We start from the raw sequence: 12,658 nt of genomic DNA, 5'->3' as shown, positions 1-12,658 counted from the left end.
GGAGAAAAGAATTGGTAGCAGAAAGAACACAGACAACAAAAGAATAAATCTTTACTTCCTTTAAACACAGCTTTCATAGAATGCTGCTAAAGGCTCTTCCAAATAAAACAAAATCCAGAGCAGCACAAATTGCTAAAATATATATTTTATGAGGTAACTCACACAGCAGATCACAACTGTAGATAGTGAGGTAAAAGTCTTCGAAGCACAAAGGCTATAAAATTGTGATGTAGAGATCTGTAAATATCTGAATTTCAATCTATTCACTGTAGTAGAGACCTGTTACTTCAAGAGTATGATATCGAATGAGATAAGGGAAAGACTCACACATACAGCAGTAAAACAACAAATAATAGGAAAAAAGATTAGACTATGCAGTTTGTATCTTCATTAATGTTTTGTTTAAAAGTAAAGTAATAAACTTTTTTAAGAAAGAAAATACCTCACTTTCCTGAAAAGTATATTTTTAAAATTAGACTATTTTGTTCCTTTCTATTAACACAATTAAACCCCAAGTTAAATGCAGAGGAGAACGGCATGCTTTTTCACGGTTAAAAATCCACAGCTTTCCTCAAATACATTTTTATTCCTGGAGTTACATGCTGTGTTCTTTTTGTTTTGTTTTGTTATCTTACATTGTAGCTGGCTCAATCTTGGAAGTACTAGGCATTTAATAAGTACTTGAATAAATTAATTTGACTGAGTAGTCTCAAAATTAGGAGATATATATATATATTTTTAATTGCTCTTAATGGTAAATTCTGTATGGAAAAGGTTTTGTGAGCTTTTTTTTTTTTTTTTTTAATGCATGTTGGTGTTGTCTCTAACAAGCATAGAATTATTTATACTTTAATATTACATTGATGATGGACACTAAAGAGCACACATTAGATAGATTCTAATTCCAGACCTTGTGGACCAGTCTTTAGAATGTGACAGGCAAAGAGAAAAAGTAATACAGGTTTTGGCAGGAGATTGCTGGAGAAAGGACCAAGCTAAGTATCTTCACTCATAGAGGAAAACACGTGGTTTAGTCACTGAATAGAGACATCCAGTATCCCTCCTGATGTGCAGATGTTTGGAGATGGCCGTTCCACAGCATGATTTGTTCCTTCTACCAATTCACACATGTAGATGGTCCAGAGTTAACCAGAGCACTGGGATGGACACTGGGACTCAAAGCACAATCTTGACTTTGATGTGGGAAGGAAAGTAGGAATGAAAACAATGAATAAATGAACAAATGAATGAATGAAAATGAATAAATAGAATCAGACCTACATGATTTCCTAGTTTTGTTTCTCAGCTCCCACAGACAACAATTCTCAAGTTTAGTTTATTGTCAGACAATTCAGAAAATAACCTGGAATTGAAGTTATCAAAATTGGTCCAGGAAACACAGGCTTTTGGGGAACACAAACTGTAGTATTATGCTAGGAAGGTTGCAGAATCCAGTGTAAGAAGTTTGAAATTAGCAGATTTTTCTCACAGTAAAATGCCATATTAAAGCAGCAGGCATATAAATGAAATATAAGTGAGACTTATCCCTGAGAAAATGTGTCAAATATCGCAACCACATAAATCATTCTATTTACATCTTCTTTGGACTAGACTATTTAGATTTAATCAATGACACCTGAAATATTCACCATGGCTGGTAATGTGTTTTGGAGATGTTCTTTTTCATAATTATATTTCCTTACACTTTTTCTGATTGTGCTAATTTCCTATCAATTTACACACATGAAATAAATATTTATTTATTTTTATAACTATAAAAGAAATGAGATGGGTAACATAAACCAAAAATGAATGCAGTTTTATTGTTTTATAAGCATAATCATATACAGGTAATTATTTTAGAAGATATATGAGGCAGATCCAATTGAAATCATTTTATTAAAGTAAAATGTTTACCTTTTAAAAGAGCAGTGTGTAAACAACACTGGTGTTGAAGTAGTCTTAAGGTTGACCAGACTGAAACTTGCAAGATGATCTCTCTTAACTACAACTGGTTTTTCTATATTAAAAATACCATTGATTTTGTGTTCATATTTCCAGCATCACAACAGTTTAACTTTAATGAATCCCATTACTGCATATTACAATAAAAGTTTGTTTCTTTGAATTGTACTTTGATATGTTGATTCATATTTTTATATTTCAAAAAGCATTGGACATTTTTTCAAAAACCTGGTGTTTTTGAATTTTAATGATGTTGTTTATAATGTTTTGCAATACACAAAAAAGTATTATAGTTTAATATGTTTTCTTTCAAATAGATTAATTTGTGACATTATAGTATAATTCTGCCCTTATATGCACTATGCAGCTTATTTTTAGGTATTTTTCTAACAAGAGAAATTATTTCAAAATTGTTTATCTGAATCTTGCTATTAAATATCAAAGAATGATGCTTCACTTCCTTCTTAATACATCAAATACATGTGAGAATTATATATGGATTCATACTTCATTCACCTTTTGACTTCAGGATTTCTACAAATATACCACCCTTACATTTCCTGACTTTGTTTTCTTATAAATGTCCACCTTTCATGGCCCATCTTATGTTCATCTCAGCTAAGAGCTAACAGCAATAAGTACTGTTTTCAGAAATGACAGCAGTGTTTTTCACACCAGACATTTGTACATTTATGTTAAATGTCATACATAGATTCCACAGAAGAAAAAATCTGTAAGAGAAAACAAAAAGAGTAACCTATGAATAAAAAGAGTAACCTATGAATAGCTACTTTGGTTCAGGTTAAGGGAATCAGCACAAGACCCTTTGGATTCTAGTGGTAGTAATGAGTGCTGTGGGTTGTGGTGATTAGTTGAGTGAGGTGGCAGAACAAACAATGGATACCCTATATTTATTTAATCTATTTTAAAGTCAGACACAGAAAAACTAGGAGGCAATTTCGGCAACATGAAACCTTCTCTAAAGGGACACTAAATAATCATCATTTCTATAAGGTTCTAATTCTAGAACTGTGTTCTCAAGGTTTATAAAACCACAGAGATGAAAGCTACCTTAAAAATACGTTATATTCAGATTCCTTCATTTTTTACAGACGAGGAAAACCAAGGCCAAAAGAACAAGATTGATTTAGATAATGTAACTGGTCTTTATCACCTAGATTGAAATTTTCCTACTATTCCATAATTGAACATAAATAATAAACAGCAAATAAATATCAAAACATAAGTCTGCTACTTTTTTGAGTCCTTACAGTACTTACTGAAGTCCTATAACACATTGTGCTATCTCGTGTGTGTGTGTATATATATGCATGGGTGGTTATAGTTATTAGATATAGCAAGAAAAATACTGGACTAGTGATGTAAAGGAGGTCTTGGTTTAGTTCTTTTTCTGCTACACACATGCCTGGTAACCCTAGAAGAACTAGGGAGAATTACTTAACCTCTCTGGGTCTCAATTATTTCATCTAAATTGTGAAAATATTCAACCAGATTTGTATAATTTTCCACCGCTATAATTCTCAAGATTTTTAGAAATAACCCATATACCTTATTTATTTATTTATTTATTTTATGGAGAACACTGCATCCTATATACCAAAATAGCCTATCCAAATGAAAAAAATATATTGTCAAGGAAACCTCCTGAGTTAAGGTTTGAAAATGTATTTGCCCTTGGTTAATATACTGCAGCTCAGTACACAAAAGATGCAAAATGGCTTATCAACGAATACATTCATGAGAAAGGAAAAAAGAATAATCTCAAAATAGGTAATTTATTTCCAGATTACTTTTGTGAAAACAGAATTTTTTTCTATTATTCATTTATTTCAAAGATCTGAAATCGATGTTACCAAATACTGACAAAATTAAGAGATGCAGTCATTCATCTCCAGAGAATGGAATGTTAAGCCCATGTTATAACTGAGGTATCTGTCTAGAAACTCATTTTCTAAAGGATTAATTGCTATCCAAAAATGTACTGTAGCCAGTTACAAAGGAAGATTTCAAAAATACCAATACTCTTTATTACTGTTTATGGGTTATATACGCTGTCACTGAATTCCTATCTCTTACTAAGTGAAGACAGTAGAAAGATACAATGAACAGAAATTTTGATTTTTAAAATAAAAAGTCAGCTCTTAAATGTGGCTGATTAGAAAAAATTCTAGCAATAAAATAAATTGAGGATTTCAGGCTATTAGATTTTACTTATCTAATCTCTGAGTGATCCCTATTATCATTTGTCATTATTACTAAATATCTATATGTTTGATGATGCTATTTGTTCAAGGATTGACTTTCAAATTTGAATAAACAGAGCGATCAAAACCGTCAGTTTTTCTCTAAGTTCATTAGGGATGCTAATATGGAAGCAATCACTTATAATTGTATCATTGAATCTTTTGTCCTTTAGATTGTAAAAAATGAAAACAAACAAGGTGATGTTAGTCCCTCTCATTATAAGTTTGCATAGTATTGCAGTAAACACGTGAAAGTTGGCTATCTTCAATGGCACAGTCGAGGTTTTCTACTAAATTACTTCCTCAAAACATTGAAGAAAACAGTGCTTCTGAATGGGTTATTTGTTCTCTTTCAATAGAATATTTTCTCTTATTTTTTCAAGCCACCATTTTACAAAAAAAAAAAAAAAAAAAAAAAAACCTCTATAAATAATTATTTTTACTTCTAACATTAACTGAAACCCTTCTTGATATTGAATAGGGAAACAAATTATCTTTAAAGCTTCCTGGAACTCATTTCAGGTTTATTACCCAAAGCTGACCATCAAAATAACTGGTGGAGAACACCCTGTTAGTATCAGAAACCATCAGGCAAACTGCCCAGCTCTTTCATTTTTCTTGACAAATACCTAGTGGTCTCTATCTGGGAACTTTATTACCTCTTTCAATTTGCTTTCAGTGCCATCACGTCACTATTGCAAGGTATTTTTGTTTCAGAATTTAGCTGGCAGCAGAATAATTAAAGAGAGCAATGTGAAAACAAAACAAAACAAACGGTATAGTATTTAAAAAACTGTCATTACTTTTCAAATTGTAGTCTTTAATAAAGGTGTGAGGGACTTTTTTTTCTGACCTTATAATTCAGGTTTCTCACCATTGTGTTGTCTTCATTTCATTTTTTTCTTACTACTTTTTTAGTCAAGGTCAATTTTTTTAAAAGCGTGGGTAGCTTAGCATGTCTTTGAAGTTAATTCACAATTATTAATATGTAGTTACTCAGAAGATAAAGAAAGAAATCAGTCCTCACATTTTACCTGCTCACATTCTGGTCCTTATAAATAAGAGTTGAGAAAGAAAAGTAATACAGATTTCTGAAAAATGAATGACATATATTTCCTATTGAATATATCTTTAAAATTATTTGGTATCTTCTTCAAACTCGATTTTATTATTTTCCAGATCCTTCTATTATTTCTAATATTAATTTATACTGCTTTTAAATATTTCCACAGAAAATTTATTAACATTCCAATATTTAAATCCCTGTATTGTCAGGATGATTCTGATTTTGAAATATAAATATCTGAATATTTATTTCAATCTGACTTTTTGCATTAATGTTTACTTATTAAAAATTAAAATCTCATTGTATTATTACAAACATTGTTATCCTATTGTTTGTAAAGCCAGTTTTTACTGAAAACAGTTCTATTCATTTTTATAAAAATGATTTTTTTACTCCATTCAATTAACAACAAGGAAAAAACTTTTAGACCACCAATCACACATCTATTTTCTAAACAACACAAATAAGTTTCAAAAGTAGCCAGTGTTATTGATTGAAAATATATTTCAATAAAGGTTACCCGCACATCAAGCAGATAAAACAGTAAATGAAAAGTACACGTTTTCAGACACTTATTTTCCTTACTCTTTCAATGTTTGCATTACGAAAAAAAAAATTCTGCTTAACTTTGTTACAGTTAATATGGTATCTGCCTTTTCTTCTGCCAAATCCTATTTAAATTTTTAATGAGGCAAATGTTTTATTTGACTAAATTAATTTTGCATTCATTATCTTCTGTTTAAATACATTATCACAATAAAAAATAAGGTAGACTAGTTTCTTAGTTTAGGCTGCTATATCAAAATACCTCAGGTTAAGTAATTTATAATAACAGAAATTTATTGCTCACAGTTCTGGAGACCAGCAAATCCAAGATCAAAGGCCCAGCAGATTAGGTGTCTTGTGAGAGCTCTTCTTCTACTTCAGAGATGGTGCCTTCTTGCTGAGTCCTCGAATGGCAGAAGGGGCAGGCAAGCTCCCTTGGGCCTGTTTTATAAGGGCACTAATCCTATCCACGAGGACAGAGCCCTCATGACCTAATCATCTTCTGAAGGCCCCACCTCTTAATACCACCAGAATGGGAATTTGGTTTCAACCTATGCAGTGGGGTAGGAGGGAACACAAATGTTCAGACCTTCCCAATTAGCAACAAATAGTCTCATGTAAAATGAGTGCTTTCTGGATCAAGAGGCTAAATGTTTAATTAGATTAATAGAATCAAACAGAAAATTCCATTTGTCTGGGATCTTTCAATCAAAATCTTCATTAATAGGAGTGATGATTCCAATATATTAACAATAATTGGTATTTGTATTACTTTGTACCAACGAAAAATTTTAATTTACTCAGGTTTACAGAGGCAAAGGAGGAAAGTGCTTTAATATTTGGTGCCTCGTAGAGAGTAAAAATTTATAGCATAGGTCAGTATGTTAGAGTCCTAATGCAAAATCTGTGATTTGTATGTAGTGTCCAAAGGTTTTTCTTGCAGCAGTTCATTTGTCATGAGTACACCTGATATGTCATCCCAAGTTGTAACAACACCCAAGGTGGCAGTTATCTCAGAGAAGTCCAAAATAAACATTCTGTTACAAAATACTACTTAAAAAACAAGTTTCATTTACACTGAAGTCATAAAAATGTTGCAAAGTTTTTACATGTAAATATTTGTTCATTTTCATATTATATTTCAATTAATATAATAACTTCCCACATTCTACACTTTCAAAACTGGAATATAAGATTGACATCTACAACACAGTGATCTCTAAGGAAAATAATGCCCTACTGTCAGCACAGATACAAAAATGATATCCATGTTTAATAAGTTTCATCAAAGATAATTTCATTGCCATTTGAACTGAACCAAAAAACCAAAATAAATACTGATGACCTTACCTTCTTGAACTGCTTGAAAAGGGTTGTTGCCATCAACAAACGTCACTGAAAATGTGATTTTCTCAGTCTGTAAGATCTCCTCATTCTGGTTAAGGTCACCAACTGCTGTGCGAAACACCTCATCATCCTTTTTGGCAGATTCATCAAAAATTGCTCCTAGAAAGAAGTGAGTTTTGCCATTAAATAATAACATAAATATTCTGTCATGCCCTCTGGAAATATGACATGAAGACTTACGTATTTAAAAAACATATACATTCACTTAAAGCATGCACTTTACTTATTAATGAAACACATTGTACTGGAAGCAGTGTTAATAGCTGAGAAGGAGTATAATTACTTCTTCCAAATGGAATGATAAAGAGTACCTCAAAGTGTTATCGCAGGGAGATCATGGGGAAGAAAATGTAATAAGTATCAAAAGCTTCTACATGATAAAGTATCCAATACATTGGATGTCTTATATCATGAAACCTTTAAGGAATTCATAGCTGGAAGATTTCTTTTCTGAATAAAAGGAAATAAGCTCAGAAAACTTCCTGAGGTCAATTCATAGAACATACAGGAATCAAATCATTCTGGTGATCTTAATTTACTTTTCATTTCCTTCCTTTCTTCCCCCCCACTCTTTTTTTTTGAACACGGGTATCATTATCTTTTATAGTAGTAAAGTCAATAATATTTATAGAAAATGTAAAGACATTCAAATCTCTGTGCAGAGGGAATGGAGAAATATTTCTCAAGGAACTAATGTAAGTCCTAATTATAGCATTTTTTATCCATGTGTAACTATGATGATGATAAACACTGTGCTAAATTTTATTGAGTATTTGGTTGGTAATGGCATATTTGGTAAACACATTGATTCTAAGGGCAAACTGATTTTAAATACTGACTCTGTCACTTGTTAAGTATGCGACCTTGACCAACATGCTCAAATTCTAAACCTCACATTTGTCTAACCTCACATTGTATGTATTAAACACATTGGTCTAAACCTCACATTGTGTGTATTAAATGATAATATACAGTGTGTATTATTATATACACAGTGTGTATTATAAAGCCAGTGTGAAGCTGGCTTTATCTTTTCACTGCTCTTTTTATCTGGTTGGTTGCTCGGTTTATTTTGAGATGGAGTCTTGCTCTGTCACCTAGGCTACAATGCAATGGCGCGATCTCAGCTTACTGCAAACCTCCGCCTCCTGGGTTCAAGCCTTTCTCCTGCCTCAGCTTCCTGAGTAGCTGGGATTATACGTGCACACCACCACACTCGGCTAGTTTCTTTTTGTATTTTTAGTAGAGACGGGATTTCACCATTTTGGCCACGCTGGTCTCGCGTTCCTGACCTCAGGTGATCCACCCGCCTCAGCCTCCAAAAGTACTGAGATTAAAGGAGTGAGCCACTGTGCCTGGCCATCGCTGCTCTTTTATATTGGCATGGATTGTATCAGTCTCCTCAAACCATTGCCTTGTTTCCTATATATTTTGAATACCTGTCCATGGCATGAGAGAAAATAATGAAGAATATTTTCTTTTTTTTTCTTTTTTTTTTGAGACAGTCTTACTCTGTCGCCCAGGCTGGAGTGCAGTGCCGCCATCTCAGCTCACTGCAAGCTCCGCCTCCCAGGTTCACGCCATTCTCCTGCCTCAGCCTCCCGAGTAGCTGGGACTACAGGTGCCCGCCACCTCGCCCGGATAATTTTTTGTATTTTTAGTAGAGACGGGGTTTCACCGTGTTAGCCAGGATGGTCTCGATCTCATGACCTCGTGATCCACCCTCCTCGGCCTCCCAAAGTGCTGGGGTTACAGGTGTGAGCCACTGCGGCTGGCCAGAATTTTCCAAATTGACATATAAATTGAGTACTTCCTTAATATGTTACTGGATGTTTACTAACCAGAATATTAATATTTTATCAATATAATTTTATTAATATATTTTTATTGTATAATGAAATTTAATTTATTAAATATAAAATATAAATTTATTAATATAATTATATATATTATATACTTTAATTTTTACTTAACCTGTCTTTTCTGAACCAGATAATACTTTTTAATCTAAGCTCTTGTGAAAACATTTAGACAATAAATATTTGACCTCTCTTGCTAATATAAGCAACTTTCATAAGAATTATTTTAATATGCGATAGTCCTTATGTTTATCTAGATTAATAATTACAATGAAATTTAATACTATCAGGTTTAGATACACAAATTTCCTTAATAGTTTGTTAGAAAGTATGATACAAATTTTTTATAACTGAAGCTGAAATAACCAATTCATTTTAAATCAGATAATCTAAATGTCTACTCACAAAGTAGTAATGTGTATTTATACAAAGATGTTTCAACTTGTCATGGATTCTAAATGAGTCTTTAAAAAAGAGCTTCTAATCAACTTTGTTTTATAGCAGGTGATGTTATTGACTTCTGCTGTATTGGTAATACATTTTTGGTGGAAGCATTTTACTATTACATGGCAGAACACTTAATATTGCCTTAAATATTCAACTTGGCTTAATAAACAGCAGAAACCTGTGGAATCGATAGCACATTAGTCAATCCTTTGCAGAATTAAGATATACTGAAAAAATGGATAAAAGAAACAGTTCATCTTTCTGCAAACAGTAAGGAAGTACACAGAAGAAACAGTTCATCTTATTGCAAACAGTGTAATCAAAGAACAGAAAATCTTATCCAACATTTCAAATCCCAGTTATTTATTTACATTTTTTCTTCAGCTATAAAAATCTCATCTTACACTGACTTTGTACTAACGGAGTGCATGCAGTATTTTGTCTTCAACACAAGCATTCTGAAAACAATGTGATATAGTTCCACAGGAAGGATCCTGGAACAGAAATTCCTTTCTAATTTCACCCACTTCCAATAGTCAAAGAAAAGTCATCTCTTTATTCTTTGTATTAATACACAAATATTACCAGTCTAGATAACGCAATACTATATGTACTAGATCTACTTTTTTAACCATATAGTTGCTCAAATGTAACATTCATAATTATGTAGTTAACATGATGTCAAAGCATCTAGATCCTTCCCAGGTATTTTTATTAGCATGATTTTACAGTCAGTTTTATTTTATAACCTTCATGGGAAAAGCAGATTAGACCTGTCACGATAACATAATTATTATACCATTGATATATACACACACACACCGCACATGGCATTTCATCAATACTCTATATACACTTCTTATTGGCCAAACTGAAGGGAAGAATAACCAATCAATAAAGCAGGAAAGGAACGCCTCCTAAATATTCCTATCATAGCAATTTTTAATTAGTCATTTCCATCACTAAAGGTTGATATTCTGTTGCTTTTATGGGGGAGAAATAAAGGCTTTATGTAATCCTTATGCAAACATACTGACATGCAAGTGGCCAAAACATATATATTTTAAATGAAAATTATATCATGTTTACATGTCTTCTTATATCTTAGAAAAATACTAATGTTAATGAGTTTGTACTATATATGTAATGCTACTGAAAACAATTTTCATGGACTAATGGACCAACTGGCATAAATGAAAAAAATACCAACTTTAGGCAAAGTTCTACAAAAATATAATTGTCAACTTAATTACAATGTATAGTAATATTAAAGCAATGCTAATGTCTTAAATTGTCATTGTGAGGTGTCATATGTAAAAGTATTAATGCAGGTATGCCCTTTGAAAATTCATAAATTATTGTACAATTCAAAGTTATAAAACCACTGACAAGCTATAGTACTTCCGTTAAAAAAAATAATTATGTTATAGAAAGGTATTTAAATATTCCCAAAATACATATACTTACTTGCCAATTTTTAAAATGACAATCCAATTTTTTTCTTTAAACCTAATAGATATATGTTTGGGGTGTGTGTGTGTGCGTGTGTGTGTATGTAGATTTTTTGAACTTGAAATAAGTCAGTACTTCAGACCATAAAATCATTTCACCCAAAAATACATTCACAAATATGCCTTCTAAATAAAATATTTAAAAGTTCACTAACCTAAGCAACTCAACAAGTCTCCAAACATTCGAAGATTTTTCTCCTTTGTGGTTTTATTTTTGGTGTTTCCTCTACCATGGAGGTAGTCTTTATCACATTAGCAAAATACAATTTCCTAGGCCATAGAAACTATTTTTATGCTTACATTGTGTATAAAAGAGCCTGAATATTTTAGACACTCGAGAATCACTGATTAAACCTTTTTTAAACATTAAATTAGGTATAATCTTGTAAAATAAAATACCTAAATTCAGATGTATAGATAAAATATTAAGTTACACCTAAACCTAAATTAAAACAAAAGTAGACTTTAAAATGTGCTTGCATGTTAATTTATTGTCACAGTCATTATCACGATTCCAGAAGACCCAACTTAGCAAGGTAGTAATCATACACAAGGTGATTAATAATCGTGTTAAAAACTTGTATTTTAGTTTGAATACTGAAAATTTTGTGTCTTATAAATTTAAGAGACAAGTAGAATAAACATTATTTACCTGAGGAATAGTAGAGAAAAAATGTGTTCACTTTGCACATAATTTCCTCTGAAAAATTGAGAAAAATTTTGATATATCTTGAAGAAATTTTCCACAGCAAATAGAATTATCAGAAGATATATATATTCTATAACAAACCTATCAAGTTGTATTTAAAATAAAAGACTCTAAATATTGAAACCAGCGTGAACACATCTACATTCCTATTGCACAATCAATAGCATATCATTTAGCAAAACTTATATAAAAAATTTGTGCACAAATGTTTCGTTGAATGTCATAGTCCCAAATAAAATCAAAGATGGCTGATCTTCATTTTTTTAGTCACAAAGTTCTAACTTTCTACTCTCTTTTCTCACTTAATTTTAACTAACATATAAATTATATATGGTAGGTAATCATAAAAGGAATAAACTTCATTGAAAGTTAGCAAAGGTGCTACATGCAATGAATATTTTATTTTCTTTGTAACAACAGAGATGATTCTTTGGTTCATGCTCTCTCTTTCTCTACCCCCCAGCTTTTTCTCTTCACTTTTTCTCTTTATGTTAACATATCCATGCATCTAGCCATTCATCCATCTATTCATCAAACCAATCCTTCCTAAACACAGAAAAAAACATCAAAGCCAAGCCACTGTGCTCTTTAACAAATTATTTAGTGGCCAAATATTTGAAATGGGTTAAGCATTGAATAAAGTAATAGTGGAAATAAGATGCCATAAGAAGATCATAAAAAGAGGCAATCATGTTGTTTTTGTAAACTCATAGCTGAAAGGAATTTTAGAGATGGTTTATGCAAACCTCGTCATCCTTCATAAATTATAGTGCAAACATTTTAAGTATTTTCACCCAAATTACACAACCAAAGGTTACAAGATGTAGAGTAGGAGGTTAGGTGTCCTGGTTTCAAGTTTGGAGCTATGTCTGACATATTATGCT

General features: G+C 31.7%; 1 protein-coding gene across 3 annotated transcripts in view; it reads right to left on the bottom strand.

Moving 5' to 3' along the window:
• The window catches only part of GRID2 (glutamate ionotropic receptor delta type subunit 2), a 1,557,400-nt gene that overhangs the window by 1,256,696 nt on the left and 288,046 nt on the right, over positions 1-12,658 (bottom strand). For all 3 annotated transcript variants that reach the window (XM_005555440.4, XM_045393369.2, XM_005555439.5), the window contains exon 2: positions 7,192-7,347. In XM_005555440.4, the coding sequence (XP_005555497.1) occupies positions 7,192-7,347 (156 nt within the window). The remainder of the gene's footprint in view (positions 1-7,191; positions 7,348-12,658) is intronic.

This window comes from Macaca fascicularis, chromosome 5 (genome assembly GCF_037993035.2).
Source record: "Macaca fascicularis isolate 582-1 chromosome 5, T2T-MFA8v1.1".
Taxonomy (NCBI): domain Eukaryota; kingdom Metazoa; phylum Chordata; class Mammalia; order Primates; family Cercopithecidae; genus Macaca; species Macaca fascicularis.
This window is presented reverse-complemented; position numbering and strand designations above follow the sequence as displayed.